The 21,668-nt window shown below is 34.9% G+C and overlaps 1 protein-coding gene across 1 annotated transcript; it reads left to right on the forward strand.

Moving 5' to 3' along the window:
- Positions 1–1,978: 1,978 nt before the first annotated feature.
- Positions 1,979–21,211, forward strand: zbtb32 (zinc finger and BTB domain containing 32). Its single transcript, XM_026934746.3, has 5 exons — positions 1,979–2,095; positions 6,293–7,324; positions 11,059–11,159; positions 16,876–17,049; positions 19,163–21,211. Exons 2-5 carry the CDS (start codon positions 6,390–6,392, stop codon positions 19,390–19,392), a joined length of 1,440 nt encoding a protein of 479 aa, XP_026790547.3. The 5' UTR covers positions 1,979–2,095; positions 6,293–6,389; the 3' UTR covers positions 19,393–21,211.
- Positions 21,212–21,668: the final 457 nt, after the last annotated feature.

Below are 21,668 nucleotides of genomic sequence, written 5' to 3' on the forward strand. Positions count from 1 at the left end.
TTACATCACTTAGTTTAGTTTATTAATTATTCAAGTTAAATTGACTAAAGCCCATCTCGGACCCATCTCTTTATCATCTCTGTAACATAAATATTAGAGGTACATACACACTTACACATGCACTGTTTTTTGCTTCTGCTTCTAGTAAAACATTAAAATGGGTACTTTGGGCTTAATTGTAGATCTTAAACACTGATCTGGGTCTAGATGTAGAGGCTATGTTGTATATTATATCCTGTTATGTTTGCACATATAAAACTAGCTGATAAGATCTCACACACTTGAGGACTGGGCTGTTTTTAGATGAACAGGGGGATTTTAGATGCCTCTGTGAGGGAGTGTGCACTGTTCGAGAATCTCAGTAGGTTTCATTTGAGGCTCAGCAGTGAGTCGTTTGACAGTTTTCCCTTTATTGACTATTTTCCATCTCTTGACATTTTCAATTTGTGGATTGTTCATCTGACCGTGAGTGGGCAGCTGAAAAAAATGAAGAATGGTGTAGTGTATAATTTAATGATTAGTATTTAAGGAAAGACTGGAAAAGAATATAACTAGTGAAGGCAACTATCATTACTATATATATATATATATATATATATATATATATATATATATATATATATATATATATATATATATGTGTGTGTGTGTGTGTGTGTGTTTGTGTATGTATATATATATATATATATATATATATATATATATATATATATATATATATATATATATATCTTATCTTTTTTATCTATACTTATCTTTCTTTTATCTTTGATAAAAGAAAAGGTCATTGACTTTCTGGTCAGCTAAAAGGCTTGGAATAAAATAAAACCCTTAGTTGTCATTAGAAATGTAATCTAATAATTATCTGTCATCTTAATGTGTGATTTTTGTTAACTACATCTCATTTAAGCATTTTCATCCACCTCATTAATCACTTATTGTGAGTATTGTTAGTTACCGATAGTAAGTTTCATTACCTTTTCCTCATTTTTGTTACTTCTAACTCTATAACACAGCCATGTTTGGCCAGGGCAAGACAGCGACACTTGTTCTCAATGCCTTTCAAACATCTTGCAGTCAAAAAAGCATAAAAAAGAAATAATGATGCTGCATACAAACCTAATTACCCAGGCCCAATCATGAGCGAGGTAGAAGTAACAGAAATTAACCCATGGCAAATGATAAGTTTGAAGTAACAAAAATGACTCATGACAAGTGAAAAATAACTTAGAACTTACAAAAATCACCCAATCCAAATGATAAATAAGTTATATAAGGAAGTAATAAAAATGAGCTATGGAAAACGATAAATAAGTTGGATGTAACAGAAATGACACGTTGCAAAGATAAATAAGTTGGAAGTAACAGAAATGATCCATGGCAAGTAATAAATTGGAAGTAACAAAAATGACTCATGACAAGTGATAAATAAGTTTGAAGTAACAAAAAAATGAGCCATGGCAAATGATAAGTTTGAATGAACAAAAAATGACCCATGGCAAACAGTAGACAAACGCTAACAGAGTAACCAATAAAATGATAAATGATTATAGAGTCACCCATCTAATGACTAATTTACTTTTAATTCACATTAATCTATTACTACTTTATTAGTAACCATCTGCATGATCACCTGCATGTTACTTTCACTCTTCATAACAGAAAGCACTTTTTGTGTCTAACCCACAAGACATATAAGCATTCATTGTTCATCCTACTACAGCAGAATGTATTATTCTTCACCATACAGTTTCTAAATTGCTTTCATTTCTGTTTGTTTTATTAACTACTATAAGTACTGTATGTGTTTTTGCAGATAATGTCTACTTCCTTCAGCTACATTAACACTGACTCAATGCTCTAACTTTAGCTATGAGATGAACTGATTAGCTTATACTGATGTTCAGTAAACGGGCCAATCAGAGGCAGCTGGTGAGTGAGGGGAGGGGTTGGCCAGAGGTGGCCATGCTGTAACTCACCTACATTTAATCCTCCACCAGGCTAATTTTTGGGTAAAGCCACAACGCGCGCGTGTGTGTGTGTGTATCTGTACCGTCGCCCACTTCAGGACGTAGCCTGAACCTCGAATGCATCGGTAGGTCTCTCTTCTCTCTATCTGCTACTTGTTAAGTGAAAAACATCAGCTTAAAAGCTTCCGCGCAAGTGTCACACTGATTGTAAATGTGTGTGTGTGGAGAGCCTTAGTTTGCAGGCCTGGAGAGGATGTGTCATTGCTGAGAGGTTTTCCCCTTTTTACTTGTGGGCCTCTCTCTCTGTCTGTCTCTCTCAATTTATCTATCTCTTACTGTCTGGACCTAAACTTTTTTGCAGGTTTGGTTTTCTGTAAAAAGTTGTCAACCTGCCAGTGACTTCTAATAAGAGCACACTGTGTAGACTTTGTTAGTCATTATAAGATGACAAACATGCAGTATAGTCTAAGTAGTGGTTATTATTACGAACATCGTTAAGCGTTTAGTGATAATTATCTGTCAATATACAGCAGTAGACTATTCACTCATTTGTATAGTAGCCATGTTATATAAAGTAGGAAATACACAACAGGTAAGTTGTCAACTAGTTTCTAATTAGTATTTTCAATTGTAGCTGTCATATTTAGTAAATCTATTTCTTAACAATTGTAGCGATTGTAATTTTCGTTTCCTATTGTTTCTGACATGAACTAAACTTAGCATGTCGACTTGACTTAGCAAATGCCCGTGGAGTTACATGTTTTAGGAGACAGCAGTTCGGTTCTATATTTGATGACATATTTGAGGAGATAAACATATAAAGTTTTACTGATAGGGCTTCGATATTGTTGCAAGGAAGATCTGAGATCTGCATAATTAAAATTCTTCATGTTTTTAATTATTATTATTATATTTTTTAATAATTTGAAAATTCTTTGATGCAGCGCAGGATTTCACAGGCTAAGCTCACTTCCTCTGGACAGTTCACATGATTAGTAAAGAGAATTCACATATTTTTGACATGCGTACATATTTTAAACACATGCTTGTTCAATAATGGCCTTATTAGCATACATCACTTTCGTAAAATCTGAGTCTGCATAATATATTTGTGCTAATTAAGGCATTATTTTTGCCTCAACGGTCTGTTTATAGATTTTACAGTGGATTTTGAAAATGCATATATATATATATATATATATATATATTAAGTGTGTATATGCTGCTAGAGCAGATTAATTTTTTTTCACTGTTCACTTCTGGTGGACTCCTGAATTCAGAAAGTAATGCGTGTGATACAAATAAATGCATTAAGAGTATTTCCATAGCATGGCTAAGTTTCAGTTAAGTACAAAAAATTTAATTCCTTTGGTTTCTGTTTTCAGTTGATCTACATAACCAGAATCCTGTTTTTATTTAATACTGTTTTTTAAATTTAGAAAACCCATTGCAACATGACCTAAATATTACCGCAACAGTGTTTAAGACAGCAGTTACTTTTTCTAGCAATTCAAAAGTTTGCATCCCCGTTTCCATGTTGTAGTTCATTAATTTGAATGTGCCAAAGTTTCTAATGAACTAATAGTTTTATTTATTGCGTGAAAAATATAAACAGGCTCAAGATATTTGCAGAAAGCAGCAAAGACTCAGTGAAATCAGAAAAATCACACAACCTGAAATAAAAATGTACTGACCTTTCACAGAGCTAAATAAGAGTATAAAACATATTATTGTATTTATGGGTGTCATAAACAATAATTAAAGCCATAATTCAAAAATGGAAAAAAGCACCACTGAGAAGCCACCATCAAACAGTGAGAAACAAAACTCAGATGTCATTAGTAATGGAAATTGACAACCATCTACCATTTTATTGTGTCATTTTTGTTACCTGTATCATTTAAACAAGTATTTAATTAATAATGTTGCGTAATTTTTGCGTGTTCAGCCTCGTTCATTATTTAGCGTGGGTCGTTTTTGTTACTTGCACCTCAATTTTGTTACTTCTGACTCTATGTAACAGAAATGTTTGGCCAGTGTGAGACAATGACACTTGCAAAAAATAAATAAATAAATAAAAGAAACCGAGAAGACTGTTGCAAAAAAAAAAAAAAAAAAAAAAAAAAACGGAATAGCCACAACACTACAGTCATATTTTAACCATGCATGAAGTCATTGCAACACATTTTGTTGTAATATTGTCTGAGCATTTTTTTCTTATAAACTGTAGCTACCTGTGCTTGCCCATGCTTTTATTCTTAAGATTTCTACTAAGATGCGCAAACATGCTAATATATACATAAAATAAATACAGTTTGTTATCAATGTAATTTGCAAAATCACCAAATAAGGTTTCACCACATATACTTTCCACCCAATCCAGTATCATCATCAAGAACATCATCAAGAACAAACTGAGGGGGAGTGATCATATCTCTTGCATATGCTCTTGCATGCAGGTTTAGCAAATTCTTGAACATACTGAACACATGGGAGTCAATAGGCATAGTGTATTGTAGACAGCAGAAAGGAAATGCAATTTTGTGCACTGAATTTTGACTTTGGAAAATCAATTCGATATTCTCTGACTAGCATCAGTAACGAAGTACTGAACTTCTGAACTTTGTTGGAAATCTAGAGTCTCTACATTGCTAAATGTCAAATGTTTTACTAAAAGTCTGTACTATAGTTTAAAATGTATGACCATAGTTGTCAAAAACAGATAAGCATTATTTATTTCCTGTTCCATCCCAGAACATTATATTAAATTATAACTTTATTTAAACCCTGAGCTCGACTTCGATTCATCTCAAGTTTCCATTAGTAGAGCATACAGTAATACGGGAATTTTTTTTTTTTTTTTTATTTAACTTATACATGCATATTGCCATGTAATCAAAACGATGTACTAGTCGCCTCATCACACTGTTACTACAGTAGATGTATATCTTAACCAACCTACTGTATCACCATTTTTTTGTTGATCAAACAAAACTTGATGCTTTGTTTTATGAGAAGTTGTGTACAGGCATTAGTCATAGTTTCACATTCTGAGGAGGTCTGTGGCTTTGGTCCGAGTTTTAGAGTGAAATTTCAAAGATGATGCAAAGTGTGAGTGGTGTTCTCCGGCTGTGACATGGCTAGACTTGTAGACAAACACCTCCTACAGTCTGTTTTAATCTGAAGACACGTCAGAATGCTGGGTGGGAATTGCGCTTAACAAAAGCAAGACTAACAAATTGTCACATTGTCATCATTCCTCCTGGAGTACCCTTCTGTGTAGAACTGTAGAACTGTGCCTAGGTGTAGCTAACCCTTTCCTATCTGTATAACCCTTCAAGATCCATAGAAACAACCCCCACCCCCACCTGTTTTGTGTACTACCAGAAAAAATATACCACCAGAGAAAATATGGGTTAGTGCTTATCATTCTCTAAAATATTAAGTAAAACATTCATTAAAACATTAAGAGCCAGTAAAGTTAGAGCTCTTCTTATCAGACAAAGCATATGTAATTTGAGAGAATGGTGTTAAGATGTAGCTAAGAAGCATTAATTATCCAGAGAACCTCTGAAGAACCCCTGAAGAGTTTCAGTATGTAATTTGAGAGAGTAGTGGTAATATCATTCCACCTGGGGAACCCTTCTGTGTAGAACCTTAAGCTAAGAATACTTTCCTATCCATTTTCTCTAGTATACTACTAGATGTACTAGACATAGTATGAGTCATTATTGTAAACCATTGTCAGCTAAAGATTGTCATCTCTAAAAATAAATGAATTAAAGAATAGAACTCTACACCAATGGCACCACCAGGGATGCCTCTGCCACCAGCAATTTTAGTCTAGTCCCTACTAATTTGTATGCCTCAAATACCCTTAAAGCATTTGACCTCTCTGTAACCATGATCCAGTTTGGATCAATTTCGAAATCTAATCAATTCCTTTGCTGGTTGCAATGATAATTTCTTATAAAGCCGTTAAATATTCAACCACTCCTTCTTGAAATATTGCATTAATGCGAATCTTAGGGGACAGACTGACGGACGCATGGACAACCCAACAGCCCAATGCCTCCATCACATAGCGGTGGAGTAATAATAAATAAACAAATAAATAAATAAGTGAATAAACCTTGAATCGTATTGTATTTCTTGCTGTACCAACTTGTACAAACTCCTCCCTAACGCTGCACTAGCATGAGGATATCATTATGATCAACTACAAAGCACTTCTGTAAGTCGTTCTGGATAAGGGTGTCAGTACTGTAAACAAAAATGTCTCCTAACTCTCCTCACTTTTTTTTTTATTTCCTTTTCATTAGGTTGAATGGAGATTACCCAGCACATGATCCACTGTAATAACGCTCCTCAGAATTCCTCGACCATTCTCAAGAATTCCACTTTCCTGTCTGCGCTGAGATGATCCGAATCCACAACCCCCACCCTCTGCCTTTTTTGCATCAGACTGAAATGTTTCTGAGGGCAGGTACATTGTGTGACACTGTCCTCACTGTGGAGGGTTACACTTTCAAAGCGCATGCATTGGTACTATCCTGGGCCAGCAAGACCCTTGAACGCCAGCTAATCAACCAGAATCCAGCTAAAGGCTACTGCTGCACTGTTGATGGTATTTCCCCACAAACTGTTAAGCAAATCCTTGACTATGTGTACAGTGCTTGTGTAGAAGTTCCAAAAGGGGACCTTCCAGATTTGCTCAGGGGAGCTCAGCACCTGGAGGTGCAGTCACTTATGGAGCAGTGTGAGTTGCAAATGGGGATCCAGGACAGAGTTAAAGGTAGAGAAGAAGAGAGGTCCTCCCCCGACATTGACGTAGGAGAACGTGATTCAAGAAAAAAAATCCCCTCTTCTGATGAAGTGTCTCTCAGTTCTTCTTTAGAATCTCCTTCTCTGACACACTTTGACCATGAAAGGTCACAGCGTGTCTCTAACCTGTCACCCCCACCACAGAAACCCCCCTTGTCCGTAACCGTAGCATCTCCCACTGCCTCCAGGGAACCCGTTTCCTCCACCCCCTCACTGGCCCAGACCCCTTCACTCCACTGGCCCCCAGTAAACCCATCACGCCATATGATCCTTACCTATACCGACTTCATGGCATTCCAGCACATGGTGGCATGTTCATACCCCACACCAATGTACCCCTTCTTACAGCACTCTCTCCAGCTCCAGATGCCCTCATCTCTAGTGGGCTACACAGGTCTGCTTCATCCTCATCAACACCTTCTACGTTCTAGGCCTCTGGCTTTCGATAGTCCACTTGTCCCAGAGGTCAAACGGAAGACTGACCTCATCAGTGCAGTGCTGCCAGAAGCAGCGTCACAGGAAAAAGAAAGGTACGACCACAATGAGTAAGAAATGTGACTATGTAGCTCCTATTTAACTGTATGAAAATGGAAAATGTGATTTTCACATAAGTCTAATAAATAATCAATACAGGAAATTACTAGTAACAATTGGTAACATTTTCTATGAAGCCCATATTTATGAACTATAAATATGCTTATAATGCTTCATAAGTTGGTAATGATTCCTTAATAAGCATTTCTATAAACACTAATAATGTGATATAATCTGCAATTCCTTAATAACCTCTAATCATACATTTGTTATAAAAGTGCTATTATTCATTATAATTCATTTATAATAATATGACTAATAATGACTTGTAAATAATTAATTATTAATTATAAATTATTGATTGTAAGTAGGTTGAATTTATTTATTTATTTATTTATTTATTTAGTGTAATATGGAAAGCAGTAATTCCAATTATATATTAATATTAATATAATTTTATTATAATAATACAATATTATTAATATTAATATAATTAGACATGAATTATTTTTCACACTTTATTAATGTGTCAGTATGTGTGTGTTTTTTGTAATTAATCTCGAGTACATACGTTATAATGTTTTATAATGTTTATAATTTATAATAATAAGGTTTGCAGTACAGATCATAGCATTATAATGAATAATGACACTTTATTATCAAGGAATTACTTATAGGACATTATTACAGCTTTATGAAGCATTACTAGAGCTTATAAAAATGATTACAAGGAATTAATATCAACCTACAAAGAATTATAAGAACTGTTATAATGATTTTTTTTTTTATGTGACATATAAAGATCCATAAAAGCACACAAATAACAGATATAACTGAATCTGTTTGTGTATTACAAAGATTCATTAATGCCTTTAAATATGTATTTTTTTAACTTGTGGGTGAGTCTCAACCACAACTTATGTTACTGTATGAATATGTATGTACTGACAGTGTCTTTCCAATAGACACATTTTCCTTAGCCTCCCCTCCACCTACACACAGTTAATCACAAATACCACTATACTTATAGACAGCCTTGCTTCTTTTATACATTATAACAATGAAATACAAGTTTGATAGTGAAAATTTGATTTGATTACTTTGATACTAAAAATCTGCAGAATGTATGCAGAGTAGATGCTAATCGGCACACCTACACGCTACTTGCTCAAACCTCACACAGACACTGTACGTCAGTGTGTGAACCCTTGCACTGTACTGCCCACTCAGTTCCTTTGTGTGAAGTGTTATGGAGCAAAAAGTGCTATTACTATCAGGATGGAGAAACTGAGGGGAGATCCCTTCATTCCCCCTTATTACCCAAATGGCAAATATGAAAGTCTCTTTTCATCTCCATCACAGCACTATGTACTCTTTCAGTCTCATTTTTAGCCAGTGTTTGTTTCTTATATGCATACATTCATGAAGTGATTTTCTGACAACACTTGTTTCATATCAATTCATGATCAGACTAAATAAACAAACAATAGCTGAAACAAATATAGAAAATGAACCACAATGCCAGTGATAGCAGGTTGTGAAATGAGATGGTAGGTCGAAATTAAAATATCTGAAGCTATTAGTGAAGCTATTAGTGTTGAGCAATGTATTACATCACAAGGTCTCGTTGATGGTATAATAAGAATGGTGAGGGCAATAAAATTTGTGATTTCTAATTTAAGTCTGTAATGCCCTACTGCATTGATTCCAAGTGTAAAACAAAAACTATTTCATATTCATTCATACAGTTTGCGCTCATTTTTTCTAATTTTAATTTCTCCACCACAGGCATTTTAGGGGAAAAAATGATGATAGAAGTTTGCATAAATTACATCCACGACTGTATTTCACATATGCCTTCTCAATCACCATTGATGACACGTTACGGATTGCGGTAGCAAAGTTGGCTGAAAAATATCAGGCCAAATGAATATGAAATCTAGGGGGCATTTCACTCTGCGTAATCACCTGACACAACTGGTGGGCTGCATGGATCGGTCTGGGCTAGAAAGAAATCAGCCCCAGTCTTGCATTTTCATATAATTCTGCATATTTTTTTATGAGCATTGGTGGTGCTGTTGCGCTTGGCTCCACAAAAATCCAGTATAATCTGCCTTAAGACATTTGTTAACAGCAAAAACTCTAGTGTGGATTCCCATAAAGAAATGTTTATCTGGAAGAGATGGGCAGGACTTATCCCTGCTAGTCCATTTATACCTGCATTATGCTATTTCCAGTTAATTTTGTTATGTTATCTGATATCGTTTCAGCTCTCTGTTACTTTGTGAGTGCTGCATTTTTTTGCTAAATTTAGGTCAGTATTATTAGCTAAAATTAGTCAGGCAAGAAATTTATTAATGCATTTTTTTCCCTCATTCTCCAGATTTTAATCTCTGTATATATATATATATATATATATATATATATATATATATATATATATATATATATATATATTCTATTGACATTTGACATTTCAAAGAAGAAAGCATAATTATATTTCTGAAACGACTTAGAAATGTCTAAAACCTTGCTAGCTAAGTGTGATTTCCTCACATAATGAATGTCACGATTTGATCAAGTTGTTGGATAGCGTGTCATAGCAAAAATGACCTAATCAAATAAAATAATAAAAGCCTAATCAATTTAGTTTGGAAAGTAGAAGTGCTAGAACCTTACTTCTGGTTGTAATACATGCAAAAGAAAAACATATTACAGTTCAGGAAATTCTGTAGGTTTCAAGTACATGTATATATATATATATATATATATATATATATATATATATATATATACACGTACGCACGCACACACACACACACACACATACATATATATATATATATATATATATATATATTTATTTTTATGAAACCTACAGAATGACAAGAAAGACAAGAAAATGTCAAAAAGCCTGCTGACAATGTCAAGCATGATTTAAGCAGATGGGTGGAAAAAAGCATGATAGTAACTTTTCTGAGAAAGACTTTTTGCAGAACAGTACAATTGTATAGGTAAATGCTCCACATATCAACCCACAAGATTAATCATTTTATTTGCATGCCTGTGGTGAAGTGTTACACAACATTTCAGTACTCAATGTGTTCCATAGTACTTCATCCTCTGCAAAAGATATAAGAAAGCACATCTGACCCAAATGATGCAATACAGTGCACTGTTAAAGCAACTGTTAAAACAGTTTTTATCTCAGAGGATGTTTACAATTATAAAATTGCAGATTAATATTCCAACGGACATGTTTGGCCCTAAGGCTTAAGCACATGTAACTGTAATTCATTTCTGTGTGCGAGGGACTTTGTATTTGTTCTCACACTGGTCACAATTAGCTGTGGTCATTCCAACTGAAATACAAGTCTGAAATGCTATTATAAATAATGCAACTCATTTCTACATATTTAGTCACCTCTAATTCAGTGGCCTGTTTTACCGTTATAAGAGGAGTTTTATAGATTTTTAGACAGAAAATCACTCTCAAATTTGAGAGGCTTAAAAAAATGACACATTGACCTCTGCCTTGTTTATGTATATTGTAGACATTTCTTCTTCTTCTTCTATTATTATTATTATTATTATTATTATTATTATTATTATTATTATTATGTCTATTTGCTTGCCAAAAGTGTCCCTAGATACTTTTTTTGTGGGGGGAAAATACAAAGATGGAAGAGGTCTTGCTGCATTTAAACCTAGTTTTTAACTCTTTCCACAGGAAGTCAAAGGTGCAGTCAGATAAGGAGAGCCATTGTAGACACTGCAGTAAGCCAATGGTAGAAAACTCCTGGAGACAGAGCACCAGGTCATCATCCTCAGGTAAATAATACACACATGTGCGCACTTTGATTGACATTTTATAAACACATAGATGAATTTTTTTTTTACAGACTTAGTGTACACTGACTTGTTTAAGTAGAAATAAATACTGCACCTTTGTTAATTTTTTTTCCCCAAAGAGACTTAGAAATGAGGTTTAATACTACAAAAGCACAGATGTGTTAAAGGAGCTGACAGTGAGGCCAGTGAGAGTTTCATTACCTGATCAGAAACAAGTGTAACATAGCTGTATGAAGAATATTGAAAGTTGAAACTGAGCATGATAGTTGCAGTATATGCTCATACTCTGGCATGCTGCAAACACTTGACACAAAGCATTCAGTAGTTACGCAGTATGATTTTATATAGGTAGTATTTAAAACAGTAGTTAATACTTTATATTATTCTGCATTACACCACAACACTGTTGAATTCTATATTCTGTTTGGTGAGAAGGTTTTGATTCTAATTTTTTTTTTTTTTTTTTTTTTTAATGTAACAGCAGATTGGACAGTAGTGCAGCTACAAATCACAAGTTTATATAAATGCATACGTTCTAATACATTATGGTTTCTATAGTATCAACTGACAAGGAGTCTTGTATTGTAGGTGATCCACATAATCTAAGACTAATAATAAACTTAAAAAAATAATATTAATGTTATTTAACATTATTATTATTGTTATAACATTATTAGTGTTATTTAACAAATAAAAAAAAACATACAATTGTTTATATTCTGTAAGGAGATGTTTAACATTTGCAGAGGTAGTCTCCATTATCAGTGCTTTCTAACTGTTAGTAGGACTTCAGGACTTTGTGCTTTCTAGTTTTGTGGTAACATGACTAGCTGCATTGTTTTTGTCTCACTGACTTCAAGGGAGAGAAAATAGAGGCTGATGAGGGAATGTCTGTTTTTAGCTGCTATTACATAAGTGATAACTTGTTGCATGGATGATCCACAGCTTTAAACATAACTATGATGGGATAAGAAATATGTCATGTTTATGAACACAAAAAAATGTTAGCAAATTGTTGTGGATATAAGAGGAATAAAATAATTCAAGATGCACTGCTATAGGAAAAGAATCAAATTTGGGTGGTAGCAAGGGCCGCACTTCACGCATTACACAACCGTGTCGCTGATTATTTTCTAATAGCAGTACACCCTAAGTATGCTTTACTTACATTGGTGAGGATAATCCAAGGTAACAGGCAGACTAAAAGAAAGAAAGAAAGAAAGAAAGATAGATAGATAGATAGATAGATAGATAGATAGATAGATAGATAGACAGAATGTTGTGGCTCTCTCTTGTGGTACGTTGGTGCACTACTGCGGTTGCCTGACTGTAAACACCGTACAGTACTTTCCACATGCATACTGACAGTGCACACAACATGGAAACATTGCAGATGTCACCTTTCACCCTCATATCACCCTGAACTCTGTGTGTGCATGATGAATAGATTGAAATGTATATAAATTTTAATCTTTGCAACAAACATCCAAAGTGCAATGGTACTTTCACACTCTGGGAACTTTAATGTTTTTGTTTTCATCGCTTCCTTTCTTTCTTTTTTTTTTTCTCTGCGTAGCATCCTGTGTGTGGGTGGGTGTGTGTGTGTGTGTGTGTGCACAAGAAAAAGAGAGGGACAGTTCAAAAATAGGTGATAACCCACCAAAAGGTTTTATGTCATTCTTGCCATATAGTACAAAGTTACACTGGCATCCATCCATATGTTTGTAGTTCTCAGAAACTGTCTTGGTATCTAAACAAAGACAAAAGTGTTAACCACGTTTTTTTTTTTTTTGTTTTTTTTTTCATCATCATTTGACTTGAGAGAGGATGTGGTGTGTGTGTGTGTGTGTGTGCATGTGTGTGTGCTTGTGTGTGTGGACACATGGAGCAGTACAGAAGGTTGCACACTGAAAGCTGCCACAGGATGTGCTTATCTAAAAATGGGCCCCTTAGCACAGCATGGCAACTTTGGAATGTCACTTCCTAGTTTTGATCACATCTCACACTTAACCTTAAATGTTGTGTAGTGTAACACAAAATGACCTACAAGCTGCCATTATAATGCTATAATGCTAACCTGTGAAAAAAAAAAAATCAATAATAATGTCACCTAAAAATTAGATTGGCTCATGTACATGGTCAAGTTTATCTTCACCATTTAAAGTCTAACTTTTATGTAATTCTTGTGCAGCATGTAAACTACAACCTGCAAACCCAGCAAAATCAGAGGGATTCATACAAATTTGTACTTTCACAGTACTTACATACAAACTACACACATTTTTTGTAGAGTAACATCTATATGTTGTTTAGATATTCAAATGATTTCTGTGTAGTTAATATGCAGATACTAGGAATGTAACCGAATATGAATGCATTGTTCAGAGTGAACAGATAATGTGTGCTAAATAGATACAAATACAACTGCAAATAGGAGTTGCACTTTTTTTCACAGGACACCTGGTTGAGAATAGAGGTGTGCAAAAGAGCACTAGAGATGCAACAAATAGGTAACACAAGCCGGAGGTTTTCGCCTTCATGCAGGCAAGTGGTCAGTTATGAAGCTTGTGGGTGTGAGGGAGTAGTAAGACATGAAGCTTGCAAAGAAAGTTGCGGTGGTATAGCAGTAGGGTTCATATATAATGTAAAAAAAGTTTATATTTATATTTGAAGCACTAAACAGTTACAGATACAAAAAGTGTTTCACCTCTAGCAGATATTATCACAATAAAAAAGTAATCCATCTGCAACAGTGCAAACATCCTCCATTGGTGCATTACAGTTTACAGTTACATGTATAGTTTATTTGTAACTACACAGAAATTAGACACATTTAATATAAAGTGGGATCAAAAAGTTCAAATATATTATGCATGCATGATTAAAGAAATATTAGGGAGGTGGGGACCTACATGAAAAAAAACTGTGGAATGGATAAACAGATAGCCAAATATACAGATAGATAGATAGATAGACCTAACCTGTATCGTGTAAAGAAATAGGTTAGTTCAGGGTGGAAATTGGTGTCATTTGTGTCTGTTAGTGAACTGACCACAATGACCTGCTTATCTTTTTCCACTTATATGCCAAAATAATTAAAATAAATTTTGAAAATATAGTATTTTTATGATCTAAAATTACAAAAAAGAACAGCATAATGTATATACAGTACTTAATACAGTGTTCTGCTATGAGCTGTGCACAGATACTTAAATACTGTTTGTTTCCTTCAAGCCATTTTATCGCTCGATGGAGATGTTATTTAATTTCAAAATTCATCATCAGAACACCTGCAGTTGTGGCCTGAGACACACTCACACACACACACACACACACACACACACACACAGAGACATAGACACACACAGACACACATAGACACACACACACTTTTTTGTCTCATATGCGGCCAGCTCACAGGAATGGCGTTATATCCACATCAAAGCATTGAGACAACTTGTTGAGCTCGGAAACATTAAGAAGCTTGTGTTCGTAGGGGAAATGGCAAGCTATAGTCATGAGATGACCATTATATGAGTAAACACCCACCTTGTTTTGGACATGTTTGACTTGTGATCGTGCTGATGAAATGCTGATAAAATAAAGTTTTAATTGCAAATTTGGAATGACTTATAAAGACATACTAATGTCACTGACATGGATATACAATTAGCCCATCTCACCCTATGCAAATTTTTAAAGTCTTTTCACCCATTACCTCCAAATAATTAACTGGCTCATTTGTGAGGATGGTGAGGATGATAAAAACTATTGTACAAATAACTATTGGAAATCAAATAAAGTAAAATGCACATTTTCATATTGTAAAACTTTGCATAACATTTTAACACTCTGGACTATCTCAAAAACAGCAACAACAACAGCAACTATAGTACATTTCCCTGAGAAAATATTGTATATTTGTAATCAACCCTCCATCCAACCTCCTCCCACCCCCAAAAAAAAAAAAAATCTGTAGATTAGAATCAGGAGGTCTTTTATTGAGTGTTTTTGAATGATTTAGTTTGTACATGAGTTCTGTTTACTATGAAAATTGCCAAAACACCCAGGGTGCTTCACCCTCTGTGCTTCAAAGGAGGTAAAGGAGCTATACATGCTTTGAAATGCAGAAGATCCTAATTTTCCAATCCTGAATTTCGATAAAGGTGCCAGGCATCCACATTCATCACATACAAAAAATGCAAGATGTTGGATGTACCACCATTTGGTCTTGCATCTATGGGGATACATTGAGACACACTGGTCCTTGAGATCCACTCCTCTCATGTGTTTATTGTACAGCCTTACTGAAAATGGCCTGGGGATGTTCATCATGTATTTTTTTTCTTTCTTGCTCCATCTCTGGGCCAAATCCTGCAGACACTGACCAGCACAGGATGAAGCAATATGGATCACTGAGCTGTCTAACCATCATGTGACAATGATTTAAGCAATGCACCCATTCCCTTTTCTTTGAGCTGTTTTTCATTTTATAGTTTCAGCTGTGCTCCCATGAGCCTTTTTTGACATGTCCCTGTGTCATAAATGCCCTGTCGTTGAAATATCTGAAGAAGTGGAACAGTACAAAAGAAATTTCCAAAGAACACTTTGTGATTTTTATTCTGGATGTCATCACAAAGGCACACAACTACATCTGCACACATTCCCATTGCACTGATCTGACTATACCCAGCTGCACCCTGGTACTCGAATCTACATGTTTCCAGAGGTTCCTGCTCTCACCAACACCTTCAGACCCCAGGGTTTGAAAGATTTATTTGCAGAGCAAATATAAATAAAGAATATGCATTTTCACCAAAATATGCATTTATATTGTAACATAGATGTTACTTGGAAAATTACTAGGATGCATGATGTCCAGTTTAGTGGACATATGGCTAATCGTGATTTGCTGCTTACACAAAATTTGACAAACATGACAATTATATGGCTCCTTAGACATTACTTTTTGTGATCATATTTTATTTATGTACTTAATGTACTTATGTACATAAATCCCTGAAGTAATTAGTGATTCTCAGCTGGAGTCTTTTGTTGTACTTACAGTTACTTGCCAGTAGGTGGTGATCTGTGGTGCTTTTGAGTAATGTCCACTAAAGAGGCTAGCATGCAACCTTGACTATACAAAATATTGACTTTTAAATATCTGTCCACTGGAATGACCACCATACATGAAAGGATTAAGTATAACGTTCCCACAATATATTAAGTTGTGGGCTCAAGTTACACAGTTCATCACCACAACTTTCGTGTCTCATGGGCACAACATTATGATTCATGGCCAGATACTTATTTTGCTGTAAATTCATTCACCACCAGTGGCTCCATTTCATAGTGTATTGAATACCTTATTATCTGTATGTTTTATTTATTGACTTGTACTATTGTCGCTTTAGTGGCTTGTCTGTCCCTGATGCCAGAGAACTCATGGCTGAGATGAGTGGAAATGAGAATAAAGCTGGATTTGACTTAAAAATGGGAAGAGTAGGAAGTGATTACTGGATTTCCAGGGATGAGCTGATATAATTTAAATAAAAAGCTCAAAATAAAACTGACGAATTTGTCAAAATTTGCTAAGAAATGATATGAGACATTGGTGAAACTGGATTTTTACAGTGTTTACAGCCATGATTGTATGTCTTCACTGATCACACTCTCTCTCGCTTATTCCTAGGTTTAGAGGAGCTTCTTCCTGAGTGTAAGTTCTGTCAGAGGGGTATGAGAGAGAAGCGTTCACTGCGCTCACTAAGAAGGGGCCACGGAGGAGAGAAACCCTACCAGTGCAAACACTGCAACAAGAGATTCAGTCTGAAACACCAGCTAGATACACATCTCAGGGTTCATACAGGTACAGCACATGGGCACAAATGACTTCATCATTCTAGTTATGTCTCCAGAATTTGTTTATACCGCTATTCCCCAAGTGTGATGCTTTAGCTCTACTGTATTTTAGTGATCTCCTTACTCTAATACTTATACTTTATATTCAGCTAAACTGTTTCATTTTCTGATGCTCATTTTCCAAGTGGTAGAATCCCTATCAAAGGGAGACAGCTTGTTTAAGTCCCATGCAGCTGTTCATAGGCAGGAGTTGAAGAGGATTTCATTGAAATTGCTCTATCCTACGACACTTATACCGACATTAGATCATTGGTTATCAAAGTGGTATAGCCGGGGGTCCAAGATATTATTTTTATTATATATAAATTTTATTATATATATATATATATATATATATATATATATATATATATATATATATATACATACACACACATAACTTACATAAATAACTCATTGGCCTATCCTTTTTTTTAAACTTTTCTTCTTATTATTATTATTATTATTTTTATTATTAATTAATTTTTTAGATAACTTAAATGATTTTTTAGTCATTGACAATTTCTGCCCACTAGGGGAGGCCAAACACATGCTTCGTTTAAGAAACTTGAAGTCACTGCATCACAGAGCACCTGATCACGCTAAATGCTCTCTTCCATATACATATCTAGTGCAGGGGTCGAATAGGCTAAAAAACTACAATAACTCGATAAGAAAATATGACAAATTTGATAATGGCGGGTTGTGATTTTCACAGGTGAAATTAAATAAAAAATAAGTAAATTATTATTATGTATTTTTTTATATTATTAATAATATGATATATACTTATATAATTATATATATATATATATATATATATATATATATATATTTATATATATATATTTAAAAAAAATCACAACCCGCCATTATCAAAAGTGTAGTTTTTAGCCTATTTGACTTGTCAATGGATTGTAAGGGTTTAATCAAAAAATGAATAGGTCTAACAATAAAAGCAAGTAGCCTACAAATAATATATTCTACCAGAAAATATATTTCAGGAATAAAAATCACTATGGCTCTAATTAATAGACAAAATATTATTGTACAGATTGAAATAACGGTCCTGAAATAAACTTGTACTGAAGCGTTCTGTGAAATTTATTCTACGGCTACAAAAAGTTTGAAAACCCCTGCACTAGATATGTATATGAAAGAGAGCATTTAGTGTGATCAGGTGCTCTGTGATGCAGTGACTTCAAGTTTCTTTTTGTGTTTGGCCTCCCCTAGTGGGCAGAAATTGTCAATGACTAAAAAAATCAGAATCAGAAATTGTCAATGACGAAACAATCAGAATCAGAATCAGAAACAATTTATTGCCAGGTACAGTAAAGGACACTCTACAGTACTAGGAATTTGTCTTGATGTCAGGTGCAAACACAGAATCATTTAAGTTACCTAAAAAAAATTTATTAAGAAGAAGAAGAAGAAAAAGAAGAAAAGTTTACAAAAAAAGGACAGGACAATGAGTTATTTATGTAGGTTATGTGTGTGTGTGTGTATATATACACTATATATATATATATATATATATATATATATATATATATATATATATATATATATATATATATATAATCAACAGCCTCCTCAACTGTCAGAAAGTGCACAAATGGTTGTAATAACGCCTCTGGGCCTGATACACTCATGATTCACCCAGCACTGCACACACTACCAAGTCAGAGAATGGACTACCACTAGAATAATATGTAGTCAATTTTTCACTGATAGACAGGATAGAGGGGGAATGACCAATTATAAAGGGTGGTGTGATGCGGTCCAACGAAAAGCAGAGTTACCCCAAAGTTGATTATTTTCCTATAAAAGCGCATTCAGTGTTTCATTCCTCTTGGACCACAACAATTTGCCAACAATAAAATTTTTTTTAGTTTATTAAAAAATGTTTTATCCATTTAAAGTTATGTTTAATGCTATGGAATGTCAATGGAGCAAGTAAGTTCCTCTTATCACTTACATTATAAAGCTATAAAGTCATTCACTCCAGCTTCACTTTTTTCTGTCTCTTGAAGTTAACATGTTTCTGTAATTTCTTTCTCCTTCATTCACTGTTTTTCCAGGTGAGAAGCCATTTGAGTGTCGGCTGTGCGGTCAGCGGTCACGTGACTACTCTGCTATGATCAAGCACCTGCGTACTCATGGGGGCGCCACACCATATCAGTGCACATTGTGTTTAGAGTTCTGCAGTAGCCTAGTCACCATGCAGAAGCACCTGAAAGGTCATCCAAGTCAGGACTTCCCCCCTAACTGGAGCCTGAGCAGCACCTACCTCTACACCTGCCATGCATAAGAGCCAGAACATTCTGACCAGCCATTTCTCTCTGTGTTCAGGATCAAAGATAAAGAAATAGTATAGTGTGGGGAGCATGGTGGCTTAGTGGTTAGCACTGTTGCCTCACATGTTGGGGGTTCGAATCTCGCCTCCACCCTGTGTGCGCAGAGTTTGCATGTTCTCCACGTGCTTCAGGGGTTTCATCTGGGTACTCCCGTTTCCTTCTCCAGTCCAAAGACATGTGTTGTAGGCTGATTGGCATTTCCAAATTGTCCGTGGTGTGTGGGTGTGTGTGCTATTGTGCCCTGCAATTGTCCAGGGTGTCACCTAACTTGTGCCCCAAGTCCCCTGAGATAGGCTCCAGGCTACCCTGTGACCCTGTGTAGGGTAAGCAGTACAGAGAATGGATGGAATGGATAGATGGATATTATAGTGTGGGCATAAGGGCATAAGACTAATAAAGACTAATTATCTAGCACATATTAAACTACTATAGAAAAACATAAGAAAACTTTTCACAGTAGCAAATAACAGGATCTTTAAGAAAACAGCATAATGTACATAGCATGCTATGTTAAATGTTTTCATTTAACATGTTAAATGTTTTTCAGTTTTCTTAGTTTATATGTCTGCTCAAACTGAATGGTGTTCTTAAACAAAAGTATTTACCGGAGTACCTTAGTACAGCCTACTCACAACAATATGTTGATCAGTTCAAATAAAAGATTGAATATTAAGTTAGGACATTGTATATACAGCAAGAGAAGAAAGAAAGAAAGAAAGAAAGAAAGAATAATTTATTCCAGTATCATGCAAAGTTTCTTAATAAATAGGACATTGTGGATAAGAGTCCTTCATCATCTGCAACTGTGCAGACAAAGCACTTTTCAAAGTTATAGGTACTGACTGAATTGAATATTTACAGTATATATGAAATGCATTTTGTGAATTTTGCTGCTTTATAAAGTCTTAATATGCAATTTATATGCAGTAGCTCAAAACCACCAGGTTAGTTTATTTGTCTTCATGAGACAAACTATTTCTTTTGTTATTATACATTTCACAGCAGTGGCATGAAGATTTTTCTCTAGCCCATTGTTGCTTTTTCTTAGCACTCAGGTCATGCATGAGATATATTCATGGCTTTTACAATTAACGAATTAAAGCATTATAATTACTACCAGAACATGTATCTGTGGTAAATTTGGTTCCCCATCATGTTCATCTTTCTCCTAATTGGTAAGTTGTTGCCCACTTGTGATTGTCTTTAAACAATACAAGTCTGAGACTTGTTTGTTCCAAGGTATCGTGTGTGAAGCTAACTTCAAATTTAAAACAAAGGAGGGAGAATCCACTCCATTCTAGAGCTATGAATCCTAAATGCCCTCTTACAACTGCCATTCTGTCCACCATATAAATCAGGTGTATACATGTATTACACACATTAACAACTACTTCAAGTGTCATTTATAAACATTTCATTTCATTTGTAATCTGTCAAATTCTGAATATTGAATTTCCTCATGTCTATAAATGATGTATTCATGAAAGTTATCATAAAGTTTTACCAGCTTGTTTACTGGCCATCACTACAGCAAGCTTAGTCAGTGAAATCGGCAGATTATTGGTCACATGCAGTGCCTGCACTGGGTGCTAGAGTTATAATGTCATGCTGTGACTGAAACCAGCATTTCTGCCAAAGCTGTTAATGTTGCAGTATATAATAAATAAACCTATCAGTTCTTGCAGATGTGACTCCACTTAGTCCAGCTGTATGTTATGAGGAAGTGCTAGCCAGATGGAGGGTCACTGACCATGAGCTTTGGGGAGCACAATAAAGAGGATCTGCAGTCAAAGTTTGCTTTCACACTTGACTTTTATTTCTTACAAAAAAAAAAAGTGCTGGCCAGAGCAATTTTTGTGCTGATATGAATTTAAAGAAGGCTCATGTACTGAATAGCACGTTCATTGGTCCTAGCTAGTATTAGCTAACTAAATAGCCTAGCTTGTAATTTAGAATAGATTTATTATTATCTGTAATAAAAATTTAAATAAACATTATACAATTATGGCAATGATAAGGTTGTTTGCCTTTAGAGGTAGAAAATCAAAAGAAGCGGAGCTGCTTGTAAATCTTAACTATACGCAGCCACAGTTAAAATGTGACTCCACATCGAGTGCCATTGGATATTGCAATGGTAATCTCCTACCACTGCGTTTAACCTGATGGGCAACAAACCAGAGCAGTAACTGGCATGGAGTAGAGCTGCAGACCACCCTAGGCCTAGCCTTCA

This window comes from Pangasianodon hypophthalmus, chromosome 14, assembly GCF_027358585.1.
Source record: "Pangasianodon hypophthalmus isolate fPanHyp1 chromosome 14, fPanHyp1.pri, whole genome shotgun sequence".
NCBI lineage: Eukaryota > Metazoa > Chordata > Actinopteri > Siluriformes > Pangasiidae > Pangasianodon > Pangasianodon hypophthalmus.